Below are 16,943 nucleotides of genomic sequence, written 5' to 3' on the forward strand. Positions count from 1 at the left end.
TCATAGGGCAAGTTAATGACAGAGCAAGCATTCACACCCAAGTCTGAGTCCAGTCACCTTGTCACTGCATAGCACTCTCTCCCTCTGTTGATTCATTCTCTCCATCTTCACTCCCACCATTACAAAAACTAACTTGTCATGTGTACTGCATTGCATTCCCCCCTCCCCCATTTCCTTCTTCCGTTCAAAAGGGACTTGATGTTGTAGTTCCACTACAAATACTTCCTACCCTGGTTCCTGTGAACTACCCAGGACGAGGCCAAGCTATTTCCTTTCCTCTCTGGGTTCTGGAACAGTCCGTTCTAGGAAGTTGTCATTTGTCCTATCCAAGTCCCTGGCCACACTCAAATTGCTCCTCAGAGGCATTCAGCCATCCTGGAGTTGAATCACTGAAGTCCATCCCTCCACCTCTGCCCTAATTCCTTACTTAGCTTCTCAGTTTGCTTCCAGGACCCTGTTCAACATTCATAGTTCAGCAAGCCCCTTGGGCAAGGGACCTATAGCATATCCTGTCCCTTTGGCTACTGTTCCATCTTACTTACTGGTTTAAATAATAGTCTATGCATGGCACTATCATTGCTCTGAAGCTTTTGCACTCTGTAGGTCTTTGTCCATGACTATAAAAGGGAGGAACTAGAAGATATGACCCATGGGGTTCCTTTTTGGTATTGGTTAGGTGTGCTACCTTGTTACCAGCAATGCTTTTTGGATGCTTTCTCCCATTTTCCATCTCAAAATAGCTCTTCTTCTCTGAGGTAAGTCTCAGAAACATTAACAGTAACTTCTTATCCTTGCATTAACAGTAGGATGCCTTGCATTTTCTTTCTTTTTTTTTTTAAATATATTTTATTGATTTTTTACAGAGAGGAAGGGAGAGAGATAGAGAGTTAGAAACATCGATGAGAGAGAAACATCGATCAGCTGCCTCCTGCACATCTCCTACTGGGGATGTGCCCGCAACCCAGGTACATGCCCTTGACCGGAATCGAACCTGGGACCTTTCAGTCTGCAGGCCGACGCTCTATCCACTGAGCCAAACCGGTTTCGGCGCCTTGCATTTTCCATTCCTTGCCTTATTTGTTTCTTACAACTCTGTGAAGCAGCCAAGACAGATAGTGCTGTCCATTTGACCAGTGGAGAAACTGAAACCCAGAGCAGTTAAATAATATGCCCAAATCACACAAAAAATTCATGAGTTAAATTTAGAACTAAGAGTTTATATCTAGGTGCCAACGTTTTTTAATTCGCTAATTTATTTTATAGGTTTTGAATACTAATATTAAAGTATATTTATAGATTCTGGCTGGGTTTATCTGCCACTTCCTGCATCTGCCCATTGACCAAGTTGGCTAATGATACTGTTTTCATGCCTTCTCCCCACCCCCAACTCTCCAATTATGTTAATGCCTTTTCCTTAAGGTAATTTGTCCTGTTAGAAATCTTAGTCTGTATTTCCTGGCTCCAGGTCACTGACCTCTCTTGGCTGAGCTACAATTTTATAAAAAAGGATCCAAGATGGCAGGCGGATGGGGGCACAAAACCTTCTTCTGGAGAATGAGCACATTCTCCTAGCTCATGGCCTTTGGATGTTTTGATTCTAGGTATTTTCGTGAAAAATTTTATAGCTTACAAGCAAGAGACAGAAGTACTTCCTGATACTAAGAGCACTGTTAGGAGGCAATGTGCTAGAATCCAGAAAAGTTCTGGATCACAGGGCTCTGGCTCACAGTCGGGGTGGGAATCCTAGCTTTGCCCTCTCCTGGCTGTGTGATCTTGAGCAAATGGCTTAAATTTATATACTAGAGGCCTGGTGCATGAAAATTCATGCACTGGAGTGGTGGTGGGGGGGGGGGGGGGTCCCTCAGCCTGGCCTGCCCCCTCTCACAGTCTGGGAGCCCTCAGGGGCAGGAGACAACCCAGCGATCAGGGGAAGGCGACGCCCCTATCACACCTCTGCTGCTGCCACTGCCGGCAGAGCAAGCCTTGGCCGGCCCTGGTTACCTGAGCCTTGAGCAGCCCTGGGAGGCTGGGCAGCTGCCATCCAAGGTTTGCCTGCACCTCAGGCCGACCCTAGGTGGCTCGGCAGCCAACATCTGGGGCTTGCCTTCGCCTTGGGTGTCGGCTGAGTAGCTGCCATCCAAGGCTTGCCTGTGACTCAGGCTGGCCCTGGGCGGCTGGGGGGCTGAGGGGACCGGGGGACTTCGGAAGTAGGCGCATGGAGTGGCCAGGCCCACCTGGGAGTGGGCCTGGCCTTGCCGCACACCTGCTGCCCTGGCAGAGCTGAGGGGACTGGACGCCACCATCTTGTGGCTGTGGGTGCCGCAATCTTTGAGGGCATGGCAGTCAATTAACATATTCCCTCCTTATTGACTGTGGGTGCCGCCATCTTTGCGACAGCATGACAGCAATGAGCATATTCCCTCTTTATTAGATAGGATATATATATGTGTATATGGTATGTCATACAATCAAGTCAATCAAATAATAAATCAAAGGATAAAATAAAAAATAAGTTTATCCTTCCCCATTCCTCTATCATCACACATACTCCCCATTATCAGTGCAAGCATATCCTCCCGTTGTGGGGGAAATGTGTGCATATAGCTGCATACACATATGTTTCAATATGCAAATGGCATCATCCTATATCAGTGATGGTGAACCTTTTGAGCTCGGCGTGTCAGCATTTTGAAAAATCCTAACTTAACTCTGGTGCCATGTCACATATAGAAATTTTTTGATATTTGCAACCATAGTAAAACAAAGACATATTTTTGATATTTATTTTATATATTTAAATGCCATTTAACAAAGAAAAATCAACCAAAAAAATGAGTTCGTGTGTCACCTCTGACACGCGTGTCATAGGTTCGCCATCACTGTCCTATATAATAAAAGGCTAATATGCAAATTGACTGAACGGTGGAACTACCAGTCACTATGATGTGCACTGACCACCAGGAGACAAACGCTCAATGCAGGAGCTGCCCGCTGTGGGAGTGCACTGCTCAGCCAGAAGCCCTGAGCCGGCTCACGGCTGGCAAACGTAGCAGCAGTGGTGGGATGTCTGACTGCTGAGTTAGGCACCCTCCTCCTGGGGAGTGGGCCTAAGCCATCAGTCAGACATCCCCAGAAGTCTCCCGGACTGCGAGAGGGCACAGGCCGGGACTGCTGAGGGACCACTCCCCCGACCCCCGGAGTGCACAAATTTCACGCACTGGGCCTCTAGTACTATATAAACTCTTCTTTTTTGAACTTTGATTTTTATTGCACTTAAAAATACATCTTTTTAAAAAATATATTTTTATTGATTTCAGAGAGGAAAGGAGAGGGAGAGATAGAAACATCAATGATGAGAGAATCTTTGATTGGCTACCTCCTGCATGCTCCACACTGGGGATCGAGCCTGCAACCTGGGCATATGCCCTGATCAGGAATCCAACCATGACCTCCTGGTTCATAGGTCAACACTCAACCACTGAGCCACACTGGCCGGGCAAAAAATACATCTTAGTGATATGTTTTCATCACATATTGATAGACCTCTCTCTTAACAGTTGTATGAAATTCCACTTGAAGGTCCTACAGTAATCTAAACAATATTTATTGATGAGCATTTAGATCTCCAGTTTTTTGGGTTGTTTGTGCTATAACAGTGTTACAATGGCTTACATTTAAAAATATATCCATAGGATAAAGAATTTATTTTTTTCTAGCTTTACTATAGTATAATTGATAAATGAAATTATATATAAAGTGTATACCATAATGATTTGGTATACATATACTTTGTGAAATGGGATTACCACAGTCAGGTTAACAAATCCATCACCTAACATAGTTACCATTTGGGTGTGTGTGTGTGTGTGTGTGTGTGTGTTGAGAACACTTAAAATCTACTCAGCAAATTTCAAGTATACATACAGTATTATTAACTATACTCATCATGTTGTACATTAAAAAGACAAATAATTTATGGCAAAATTGTTGGTGCAATGAATAGACACAGTTATAGTTTTTACTGATAGTTCCATACTGCCCCCAAACCAAGAAAAAGATTATAGCACCTGCCTAGTGTTTGAAAGTTTGAAAAAGTTATTAGTCTATGACACGCACACACACATAGTTCCTTCCATAAGCTGGGCCCACTAAAAGTGCTCAGTATGGACTCTCTGACTACTAGTCTTGTCAAATCAATCCAAATTCACCCCCTTGTGCTCAGTCCTAAACAGAACCCAAGATGTACATCCTTGAATCACAGACTAAAAATACCTACGGGTGCCTGTGTTGTCAATTTCCCCCTATTGTGACATTTTCTTAACAAGCCTACCAGCTGAGGATGTATGTGAGTTTAATGGCTTGCAGCTTCCGTGATGGACCATCTCCCCTTATTGCTAAAATGAGTAGAGGCTTCTAGATTTAACTCTTCTTATTCAAGGCACTGAATACTCTCATCAATTCCCATCTACCTGCCAAAAAAGGCTCGTGAAGCTGAGGAGCATTATTTCAGAGACTTCTCTGCTAAAGCCACCTCCAAAGTTGGCCCAACCTAGGCAATCCCAGCTTAAATATCCCCTCCTACATGCATGGGATAATGGAGAAAGGTCTAGAAACAGGAGCCAGGGAAGCTGAGTTCAGGCTTAATTCCACCACTTGTCAGGTATGTGATTTGGGGTAAGTAAATGCCCCTCTCAGCCTCAGTTTCCTCATACATAAAATAGAGCTAATAACAGCAAATATTCACTATGTGCTAACCACTATTCTAAGTATTTTATGTACTTCACCCTCATTTAATAACACCTGAGTCACAGGTTGTAATGAAAACTTAATGAAACCAGATGAGCATTACTGACATTAAAGTGTTGGAAACTCTGAAATGCTATGCAAATATGAAGCACTATAAGCAAAATGCAAGACATTTATATACCAGGTATTATTTCTGTTTTACTTACCACAGCCAACATGGCTTCTTCTCCTTCTGAACTTTCATCCAATTTACTGTCTGCTCATATTTGGCTCATAGCATCATCATCTGATACCACCTTTTAAGATTATGTAATAATGCTTCAAAGCAAGGACCATGTGAGCCCTGGATTTTCCAGAACATTTTGAATTTTAAATACTGATTATTTCCTTTTGTCAGATTATATTCTCTGAGCTAAGTAAAGCCTGTACAAGTATAATCATTGTATCTAAAAATTTCCAACTCCTTCACTGAGCTGTGTACTTAGTAAGTTCACAATCAGGGCTCGCTTATTGACTGGAGATCTTAGGAGTGATGTGGTTTGGGCTGGACAAATATAGAAAACCAGAAGAGACCACTGTAAGGATTCAGTGGATTGAGTCTCCCTCTGCAGGCCCAGCCATCTTCTCCTGTGTTCTTGCATGTCTATATTCAGGGTGTGATGCTCTTTCTTCTCTATCCTTACATACATGAAAATTTGTTCTCAATCTCCATCCAACTGGAACTAAAGGACCTAAAAACAGCCTAGTGTATAAATCCTCCCTAGATGGCTGAGGTTTTCACAAGGATCAAAACCTCAAGCTAAAATATAAAGGCACTAATAATGCATTTACAGTCTCTAGAAGTCACTTAGGGAGGAGAAGGCTTTCTAGGAGCTCTGGAAACTAGCACATAGTAAATACATAGCACTGGTTTGGACATTTATCTTTAACAAGGTGCTTAGTCTCTGGCTCTCACTGTCTCTAATTCAGGCCTTGTTCTTTCCCAAGCATCTTCAGATATCAAGAAGTCAGAAAATAAACTAGAAATAGTAGAGACTACCTATTTCCCACCCTACATGCAAAGCGTAAAATCAGGGCTGCAGATCTTGAAGAGAATTTGTGAGCATCTGCTGCCACCCCCTGGCAAGATGTGGACTGCAGACACGCTGCAGTCAGCCAATAGAACAGTCAGATTCCACTGGCCCAGTGACATCCCTCCGGGTGCTTAATTGCTGCGCTGACAAACCATGCCTGAAAATTAGTGGTTTCTTCTAAAAGGTGTATGTCCACACACCCCAAGCTAGATAGCTGGCTTTTTGTAAGCTGTAGAAAAAGGTCTGTGATTTGTCAGTAAATTCAGCAACAATTTACTGAGCACAAAGTGGTAGGTGCTGAAAATAGAAAAATGCATTAGCAGTTGCCAAGTAGAGAAAACACTGTCTAGAAAAGGAGAAGGAGATCCATATGGGTAATTGCTAAGGTCCCTTTCAGCTCTTAGGATTTATAACTACTATTCACATTCTCACCTTTCAACCTTTTCCTTTAAAAATATTTACAAAATAACTAAAACAACAAAGGTTTCATATAGCCCAAAAAGACATACAGTGAAAAATAAGTTTCCTCTACCTTATTTTCTCCCCTCCCCCATTTTATTAATTTATTGGGATGACACTGGTTAACAAAAGTATACAGTATTGTGTGTTTACCACCCTAAGTCAAGTCTCCACCCATCCCCCCTATGCCCTCCTCCACCCACCCACTCCCCAATCCCACCCCCACCCCCATTTCCTCTACCTTCAAGAAGCTCACAGGTTAGTGGAGAGCAGAGCATAAATAAAAGATCTTATTCTAAGGCATATAAGCTGTAGCAGGAGTACAAGCAAGGAACTGTGGGAACCCCAAAGGAGAGAGTTCTCACTGCCTGGAGAAGTCCGGGAAGGCTGAATTTTGAAGAATGAGTAGAAATCTGCCGCATAAAGAGGAAGCAGAATGGAAAGGTGACTGCAAAGGCACAGAGGCTGTATGAGCACAGAGCAAAGCTGACTGCAGGGAGGGCACTGTGGGGTAAGCAGTGACAGCTCAGTCTCCTGAAAAACAGAGGAGATAGACTGGCAAAGGGCTTCAAATGTCAGGCTGAGTAGCTGGGACTTAATGGATAGCTTCCAAAAAAATTTTTGTAACTTTTATTATGAAAAAATTCTATTCTCAATAGTTATTAACATTTTGCCAATCTTTTTCATCTATCACCTTCAACTATTGTTATTGAGACTATTGTTTAAGTGTTTTAAGGAAAATCCAAATAACAAACATGTCATCGCTCCTGTAAACTTTCGAGTGTTATCTCTGATAATGACAAAAAAATTTTATTGTAGCAATACATATATAACAAAATTTGCCATTTTAACCATTTTTAAGTGTACAATTCAATGGCATTAAGTACATTCATGATGTTGTGCAACCATCATCACTATTTCCAAAACTTTTTAACCATCCCAAACAAACTCTGAGCCATTAAGCAATAACTGCCCATTCCTCTCTCCTCAGTCCCTGATAATCCCTAATCTATTATCTTTGTACGAATTTGCCAATCCTTTAGTAATGCCTTTTTAATAATTTATTATTTAATAATTAATAATAATTTTAAAATCTTTATTGAGTCTATACAGGCATACCTCATTTTATTGCACTTTGCAGATAACAGCATTTTCATCAACATCAAGGCAAGATCCTCCACCAGCAAAATGAAGGCTCAGATGATGGTTGGCATTATTTAGCAATAAATTATTTTTAAATTAAGGTATGTATGTTGTTTTATAGATATGCTATCACACACTTAATATACTATAGTATAAACAAAACTTTCATATGCATAGGAAAACTGAAAAATTTGTGTGACTTCATGCCCTAGCCCGTTTTGCTCACTGGTTAGAACATTGGCCTGAGGACCAAAGGATCTGGGGTTCAATTCTGGTCAAGGGCACATACCTCCACTGCAGGCTCAGATCCCCGGCCCCAGTCGGGGCACGTGCGGGAGGCAACTAATAGATATGTCACTCACATCTATGTTTCTCTGCCTCTCCCACTCCCTTCCACTCTCTCTAAAAACCAATGGAAAAAATACCCTTGGGCAAGAATTAACAACTACAAAATTTGTGAGATTTGCTTTATTGCAATATTCATTTTATTGCAGTGGTCTGGAACTAAACCTACAATATTTTTGAGGTATGCCTGTATTCAAGTTTTCCCAAATGTCTCCAAAAATACTATCAAAGATTTTAAGCAAAGGCAGGTGAGAGGATGGGGGGTAATAGATCAAAGGACTTGTATACATGCATATAAGCATAACCCATGGAAACAGACAGTAGGGGAGTGAGGGCATGTGCTGGGGGGCAGGGTGTGGGAATGGCTGGGGAGAGGTCAATGGGGGGAAAAGGAGACTTATGTAATACTTTAAACAATAAAGAATTTTTTATATATATATTTTATTGATTTTTTACAGAGAGGAAGGGAGAGAGATAGAGAGTTAGAAACATCGATGAGAGAGAAACATCGATTAGCTGCCTCCTGCACGTCTCCTACTGGGGATGTGCTCGCAACCCAGGTACATGCCCTTGACCGGAATCGAACCTGGGACCTTTCAGTCCGCAAGCCGACGCTCTATCCACTGAGCCAAACCGGTTTCGGCAATAAAGAATTTTTTTAAGAAGATTTTAAGCAGAGAGGTGGCATGATCAAATGTGCCTAAGATCTGAGAGACCATTTTGTCTGTAATGCAGAAGAGACTGGTGGGAGTGAATGAGGGCTCAAGATCATTTAGAAGCTGGTGCAATAACTAGACTTCAGGACTTGCTTTTTTACTGGTACATGGCAAACCAATAGCTATTAGACAGCACTCACCTAACAATTCAATTGATCATTTGATTGATTAGGCCTAGGAACTTAGAATCCAGCTGGGAAATGACAGTGATATTAAACAGTAGAATTTAGCCCAGCCAGTGTGGCGCAGTGTTTGAGCGTTGACCTACGAACTAGGAGGTCACAATTCGATTCCTGGTCAGAGTACATGCCCGGATTGCAGGCTCGATCCCCAGTGAGGGGTGCACAAGAGGCAGCTGATCAATGACTCTCTCATCATTGATGTTTCTATTTCACTCTCCCTCTCCCTTCCTCTCTGAAATCAATAAAAAATATATTTTTTAAAAAAATAGGACTTAATTAAGTGATAGAAAATGGTATAGGATTCCTACTATAGATGTTCTGGAACAGTGACATAAATGAGGCCTAAAATAGTCAAATAGGACCTTACATTGGTAAAAGCGTTCTTATCTCAAATTTGGACTTAATCTAATTCGTGAACCATAAAACTTTCTTTCAGTACATGGAGAAATGTCTGTTATGGATAGTTAGTTTAGGAATAAGAAAGAAAGAATAAACGTGAACACCTTTCTGGATAAAGGCAAATCCTGTGGCTTGTCCTTCAATTATTAATTCAGTGATTAAGTTGTTAAACCAAATGCTCTGCAACTAAGGCACTTCTTAGATAGAAAGCGAGCTGCATGGTGTCTCAGTTAACATTCATATAAACAATCTGGAAGAGAATGCATGGGAAAATTGCCAAGTTTGCAGATGGCATTCAGTTCTTCCAGGGATTAAAATGCCAAGCTGATTAGGGATAAACTGAAAGATGATGTGAACGTGGGCAGAAAAGTGGCAGAGGAGTTTTAATGTGACTAAGTGTAAGAAAACATTCAGGGGAAATAATCTTATCAGAAGATCATGAGTGTTCAACTACAATCCAGTAGAGGAACCTAAAATGACAGAAAACAGTTTTCCTTAAGATATCAGTCCTATGAGATGTCACAAAGCACAAAAGACCAAGAAAGTGAAAGGTGAAAAAATATTGAAAATTGATTGAAAATCCAACATTAGCCCTAACCGGTTTGGCTCAATGGCTAGAGCGTCGGCCTACGGACTCAAGGGTCCCAGGTTCGATTCCGGTCAAGGGCATGTACCTTGGTTGCGGGCACATACCCAGTAGGGAGTGTGCAGGAGGCAGCTGATTGATGTTTCTCTCTCATCGATGTTTCCAACTCTCTATCCCTCTCCCTTCCTCTCTGAAAAAAAAATCAATAAAATATATCTTTTTTAAAAGAAAATTCAATGTTAAGGGTTTCTTACACTCTTAAGTACTTCATCTTATACAAGTCTTAGTACTTTCATACTGTTTGTGATAAGGAGTATAAGTTCCACTTATCTACAAACAAATGACATGATAAAAGTAGAAATAGGCCAAAGAAAAACACAGAACAAAATGAAAAGGCTGAAATAATGAGTCTCTTTTCAGTCTTTAAAGCTAAAGATCCAAAGGTGACAGAAGAGTGTGAAGGAGGGAAAGAGAACCCTGAATGACTACACACTTCATTCATCCCACATAACCAAATTCATCTTACAATTTTTCATGCCTTACAGGAATATCATCTCAGTGTGTTACTGGTTTTATAGGAAAATGAGGCTCAGATAAATTAAGTGACATGTTCAATGGTAGCACTTAGTAGGTGGCAGAGCTAGTTGGTAAAATTAAATCTTGGTGCTTTTGATGATCAGGTTTTGAGATTGTATATACTTCATTAGATGGGAACTGTACTCTCTATTCATCTTTGTATTCCCAATATCTGTCCTACTATTTGGCACATAGTAGATATTCAGGAAATGTTAATGGGGTGATTGAATTGAATACAGCTAGACATTTGGAGGTTAATATCAGAGAGGGCAACCATGCACAATCCGATAGAGTCCCAGGTTTGTAGATCTCTGATGATACCTACTTAAAATTTATAAGACCCCCCTAAGAAAAACAGCAATCTCAAGGCCCTGAAAATTACTAATTTCTGAGTAAATAGCCCAGCTGTGACTTCAGTTGAGAACAGAAAATCATTTTTTCTGAGCAAATTTTATGGAAGTCTCTATTTTGGGAATAATTAAATGACGCACTATCACTGGATAACAGGATTATCAAATACTGGGGGGAAAAGGATCCTGTATCTCAGAAGAACACATGATGGGAAGATTAGATGCATTTGCCTATAATTATAGTGGAGCTACAGAACAGAATGCTTTGGAGTCATGGGACAGATTCTCTTTCCATGACTTGCTTATAAAATTAAATCAGGCTGATTTGATACTAGGCCAAAGTAGGTCAGTTATAAAGTTTTAAAGTGCTTTGGAGAAATACTGAGCATATATAATTTTCAAAAGATGTGGATTTTATGCCAGATAAATAGGGTTCCTAGCATAGAAAAATATCAAGTTTAACTACAGCATAGGGTCACATCATACCCATAATCACCACTACCATCAAAGCTACACATTTCCATCAAGCAATCTATATACAAAGAAATATCCTTTATGATATGGCCCCATCATTTATTTCAAAAAAATCTTCCACTATTTCCCTCCTGCAAGACTCCTGCAGAGTCTTTATGTAAATTAGAAAAAGGCACCCCTTCCTCCAGATGGACACACTCCTGAACCAGGGTACTTGGCTTGAAAGAATATGGGGCTGTATTTCATCCCACTTGTCTCCTTGTGGTTAATACCCTTGTGCTGTGAAGAAGCATATGAAGGAACCCCTGCCTACTACCATTCAGACACTGAATGGTACTATTACATCAATCTCCCATTCAGACACTATTTCCCAACTACCTCTTGTCAAACTAAAGCCTCTGTGCATTGGTCCACTTATAAATCATCCCTCTCTCACAGTAGCCACATACGGAAACAATGTAAATGTTTATTGATGGACAAATGGATAAGAAAATGTGATTATATATATATGTATATATATACATATATATGAAATATTATTCATCCTTAAAAAAAAACAGGAATCCTGCCATTTGCAACAATGTGGATAAATCTGAAGGACATTATGCTAAGTGAAATAAGCCAGACACAAAAAGATAAATATTGAAATATTGCATGATCTCACTTATTTGTAAATCTAAAATAGTCAAACTCAAAAAAAAAAGAATAAAATAGTCAAACTCAGAAGCAGAGACTAGAATAGTGATTGCCAGGGGCTGAGGGGGGGAGAAATGATGAGTGTTGGCTAAAGAATTCAAAGTTTCAGTTAGGCAAGATAAATAAGTTTTGTATGGCATGGTGATGATAGCTAACAATACTATATTGTATACTTAAAATTTGCCAAGAATTCTCAACACACACACACACACACACACACACACACACACACACACAAAGTGATCTCAAAGGCTTTTTATGCATCTATTGAGATACTGTTGTTTTTCTTATTAAGTTTGCTGGTGTGGTCAATTACATTGACTGATATTCAAATGTTATATGAAACTTGAGTTTCTGGGATGAACCCCATTGGGTCATGATGCATGATCCTTTTTGGATATCATAGAATCCAATTTGCTAAAATGCTGTTAAAATTGTTGAGTCTATGTTCATTGGGGATTTGGGTTTGTGGTTTTCTTTTCCTGTGGTGTATTTGATTTGGTGTCAGAGTAATGATGCTGGCTACATAGAACATGTTAGGATATAAGAGCTTTTGTGGAGCTTGTATTTTCTCTACAATAAATGTTTGGGAGACTTCAACTGTGAAGCAATCATTGATTTTCTACTTTTCTTCCAGTCTTTGAATCCAGCAATAAATCTTACTTTATGATATAGTGTTCTTTTTATTTTTTTATTTTTAAATATAGTTTTTATTTATTTCAGAGAGAAAGGGAGAGGGAGAGAAATAGAAACATTAATGATGAGAGAGAATCATTGATTGGCTGCCTCCTGTATGGGATGAAGCCCGTAACACGGGCATGTGACCTGACCGGGAATCAAACCTTGACCTCCTGGTTCATAGGTTGACACTCAACCACTGAGCCACGCAGGCGGGGCTCATATAATGTTTTCTTTAAAACCAAACTGGATTCCATTAGTTAATATGTTACGAAGAATGATTGTATCTATATTTGTAAGTGGAATGGGACAAAAATCATTTTCTCATTTCTCTTATCCAAATTATTGTCAAGGTCAATCTAGCCTGAAGAAAACTGGATGGAGAGTCTTCCATTTTCTTTTTTGATATAAATTGTATGAATTATCTTAGTATATATCCTAAAGCTTCTTAAAGGTCACTTGAAAAGTAATATTTTTTTTAAATAAGAGAAATCACCTCTCTCCTCATTAAGGTTCAAAACAAGTTCTGCTCCCTTATAAAATCTTTCCTGTACTCTTCTGCAGTGGTTTCTCCTTCCTCTGAAAGCTTACTGTGAAACTCATTTAGTTGTTGCTGTAAATAGACCCAGCTTAGTATCATCCACTGATTTCTTATTTACAGGGGTGGGCAAAAGTAGGTGTACAGTTGTTCTTAATAAATAATAATACAAGAATAAACTCTGGCCCTAGCCAGTTTTGATCAGTGGATAGAGCATCAGCCCTCGGACTGAAAGGTCTCGGGTTTGATTCCAGTCAAGGGCAAGTATGTGGGTTGCAGGCCCAGCAGGGCGAGTGCGAGAGGCAACCAATCAGTGTGTCTCTCTCACATTGATTTTTCTCTTTCTCTGACCCCCTCTCCCTTCCACTCTCTCTAAAAATCAATGGGAAAATATCCTCAGGTGAGAATTAACAACAACAAAGAAAGGAGAACAAACACTGTGTTTTGAGTATTAACAACTGTAAACCTATTTTTGTCCACCCTGTGTATGTGCTTCTTCCTCCCTCCTGTATCAGAAGCCCCCCGAGGGTGCACACTGTCTTATGCTTTCTTCTAGTCCCCAGTCACTCACCCCTACCTTATACAAAGCATAGCTGGGAGAGAGTTAATTTTATGTGTTAACTTGACAGGACCACAGGTGTCCGATAATTGGCTAAACATTATTCTGGGTGTGTCTGTGAAGGTGTTTCTAGATGAGATTAATATTTGAATCAGACTGAGTAAAACAGATTGCCTTCCCCAGTATGACTGAGCTTTACCCAATCCAAACCTGAAAAGAACAAAAAGGTGTAGTTAGGGAGAATTTACTCTCTCTGTCTGTCTTTGAGCTGGGGCATCCCTCTTCTCCTGCCTTTGAACTTAGACTGAAACTTACACCATCAGCTCTCCTGAGTCTTCAGCTTGCTGACAGATCTAGGGACTTCTCAGTCTCCATAACTGCGAGAGCCAGTTTCTTACAATAAATCTCGATTCTTTCTATCTCTCTCTCTCTATAGCTGTCTAGAGATAGATAGATGATAGATAGATAGATAGATAGATGATAGATAGATAGATAAATGATAGAATTGATCCTTGAACAACATGCAGGTTAGGAGTGCCAACCACTGCACAGCCAAAAATCCATGGATAGCCCAGCCAGAGTGGTTCAGTGGTTGAACGGGGTCACAGTTCGATTCCCGGTCAGGGCACATGCCTGGATTGCGGACTTGATCCCCAGTTTGGAGCATGCAGGAGGCAGCTGATTAATGATTCTCTCTCATCATTGATGTTTCTATCTCTCCCTCTTCCTTCCTCTCTGAAACAAAAAAATATATATTTTTTAAAAATCCATGTATAATTATTAGTTGGCCCTTTTGCATATGAGGTTTGAACCACTGATTGAAAATACAGTTGACCCTTGAACAACATGGATTTGAAATGCATAGGTCTACTTATACATGAATTTAGATATATCTACTATATATATACATATTATCTATTTATTATCTATATACAGATATACAGAAATAGACATAGATAGACATCTACCTACTCAAGCTGCTATAACAAAATACAATAGACTGGGTGCTTAATTTATTTCTCACAGTTCTAGGGGCTGGGAAGTCCAGATCAAGGTGCTAGCCTATTTGATTCCTGGTAAGACCCTCTTCCTATCTTGCAGACAGCCACCTTCTTGCTGTGTTCTCACATGGTAGAGAGAGAGAGGAGCACTGGTGTCTCTTCCTATTCTTATAAGGACTCCAATCCCATCCTGGGGGCCCCACCCTCATGACCTCATCTGAACCTAATTACCTCGGAAAGGCTTCACTTCTAAATACCACCACATTGGGAGTTAGAGCTTTAAGATATGAATTGGGGGAGGGGAGTACAAACATTCAGCCCACAACAACATTTATATATCTACACTAATAAAAGAGAAACATGGTAATTAGCGTACGACCGCTACCCTTCCCATTGGCTAATCAGCATATCCTTATGCAAATTAACTGTCAGCCAAGATGGCGGCCGGCAGCCATGAACTGAAGCGAACAGGGAGGCTTGCTTGCTCCAGTTACTGCGGACTCCAATGTTCCCCGCCTGACTTGCCGGCCTCTCAGCTGCAACTCTAAGCAACTATGTTGCAAATATAGAAGCTAAACAAAACCCTAGAAACCGGCTTTCAGTCAGCCGGGCTTCAGCCAGCCGGACCGCAACATTGTATCAAATACAGAAGGTAAAGGCCAGAAACCTGCTTTCAGCAGCGAGGCCTCAGAGCTAAAGCTGGCCCAGAATAAAAAAAAAAAAAAGAAAAAAAGGAGCAGTTGGGAGCTTCAGTCACCCGCCAGCCTGAAAACGGCCCTCAGCCCCTCACCCAGACTGGCCAGGCACCCCAGTGGGGACCCCCACCCTGATCCAGGACACCCTTCAGGGCAAACCAGCCGGCCCCCACCCGTGCACCAGGCCTCTATTCTATATAGTAAAAGGGTAATATGCCTCCCAGCACCGGGATCAGCGGAGCAGCGAGGCACCCGGCACCGGGATCAGCGTGACAGGGGGCAGCGACCAAACCCCTTGATCGCCCTGCAGCTCTGTGTGTGACAGGGGGCGGGGCCACAACCTCCCTATCTGCCCTGCTCTGTCGTGACAGGGGAAGGCGCCCCAACCCCCTGATCAGCCCTGCTCTGTGCCTGATAGGGGGGAGCTCCCCAACCCCCTGATCACCCTGTGGCTCTGTGTGTGACAGGGTGCGGCGCCCCAACCCCGCCCCCCACGGGCCCTGCTCTGTGACAGGGTAGAGCCATAACCTCTCCATCGGCCCTGCCCTGAGTGTGACAGTGGCGGCGCCCCAACCCCCTGATCGGCCCTACTCTGTGGGTGATAGAGGGTGGCGCCCCAACCCCCCTCCACGGGCCTTGCTCTGTGTGTGACAGGGTAGAGCCATAACCTCCCCATTGGCCCTGCCCTGAGTGTGACAGGGTGCAGCGCCCCAACCCCCTGATCCGCCCTGCTTTGTGTGTGACAGGGGGCGGTGCCCCAACTCCCCTATCGGCCCTACTCTGTGAGTGACGGGGGGAGCTCCTCAACCCCCTGATCGGCCCTGCTCTGTGAGTGACGGGGGGAGCTCCTCAACCCCCTGATCGGCCCTGCTCTGTGCGTGACAGGGGGGAGCTCCCCAACCCCCTGATCGACCCTGCTCTGTGTGTGACAGGGTACGGAGCCCCAACCCCCCTGATGGGCCCTGCTCTGTGAGTGACAGGGGGCAGCGCCCCAACCCCTGATCGGCCCTGCTCTGTGAGTGACAGGGGGCAGCGCCCCAACCCCCTGATCGGCCCTGCTCTGTGAGTGACAGGGGGGAGCTCCTCAACTCCCTGATCAGCCCTGCTCTGTGCGTGACAGGGGGTGGCGCTGCAACTTCCCCATCGACCCTGCCTTGAGTGTGACAGGGGGCGGTGTCCCAACCCCCCAATCGGCCCTACCCTGAGCGTGACTGAGGGTGGCATCGCAACCTCTCGATCCGCCCTGCTCTGTGCATGACAGGGGGCGGCGCCCCAACTCCCCAATCGGCCCTGCTCTGAGCCTGACCAGGGGCTGCACCTAGGGATTGGGCGTGCCCTCTGCCACCCGGGAGCAGGCCTAAGCCAGCAGGTCGTTATCTCCCGAGGGGTCCCAGACTGCGAGAGGGCACAGGCCGGGCTGGGGGACCCCCCTCCCCCCCCGAGTGCACAAATTTTTGTGCACCGGGCCTCTAGTATATATATATATATACTATATATACACACACACACACACACACACTGATTTCAGAGAGGAAGGGAGAGGATAGAAACATCAATGATGAAGAGAATCATTGATCAGCTGCCTGGCAGCCTCACACTGGGGATCGAGCCCCCAATCCAGGCAAGTGCCCTGACCAGGAATCAAACCATGACCTCCTGGTTCATAGGTTGACGGTCAACCACTGAGCCATGCTGGCCAAACTCATAACAACATTCTTAACAAAAAT

At 42.8% G+C, this 16,943-nt stretch overlaps 1 protein-coding gene across 1 annotated transcript in view; it reads right to left on the reverse strand.

The window, feature by feature from the left end:
* The window catches only part of SYN2 (synapsin II), a 50,884-nt gene extending 50,154 nt beyond the window's left edge, over nucleotides 1-730 (reverse strand). The window contains exon 1 of the mRNA XM_023749420.1: nucleotides 543-730. Within this exon, the coding sequence (XP_023605188.1) occupies nucleotides 543-730 (188 nt within the window). The remainder of the gene's footprint in view (nucleotides 1-542) is intronic.
* Nucleotides 731-16,943: the final 16,213 nt, after the last annotated feature.

This window comes from Myotis lucifugus, unplaced genomic scaffold (genome assembly GCF_000147115.1).
Source record: "Myotis lucifugus unplaced genomic scaffold, Myoluc2.0 scaffold_8, whole genome shotgun sequence".
Lineage (NCBI taxonomy): Eukaryota > Metazoa > Chordata > Mammalia > Chiroptera > Vespertilionidae > Myotis > Myotis lucifugus.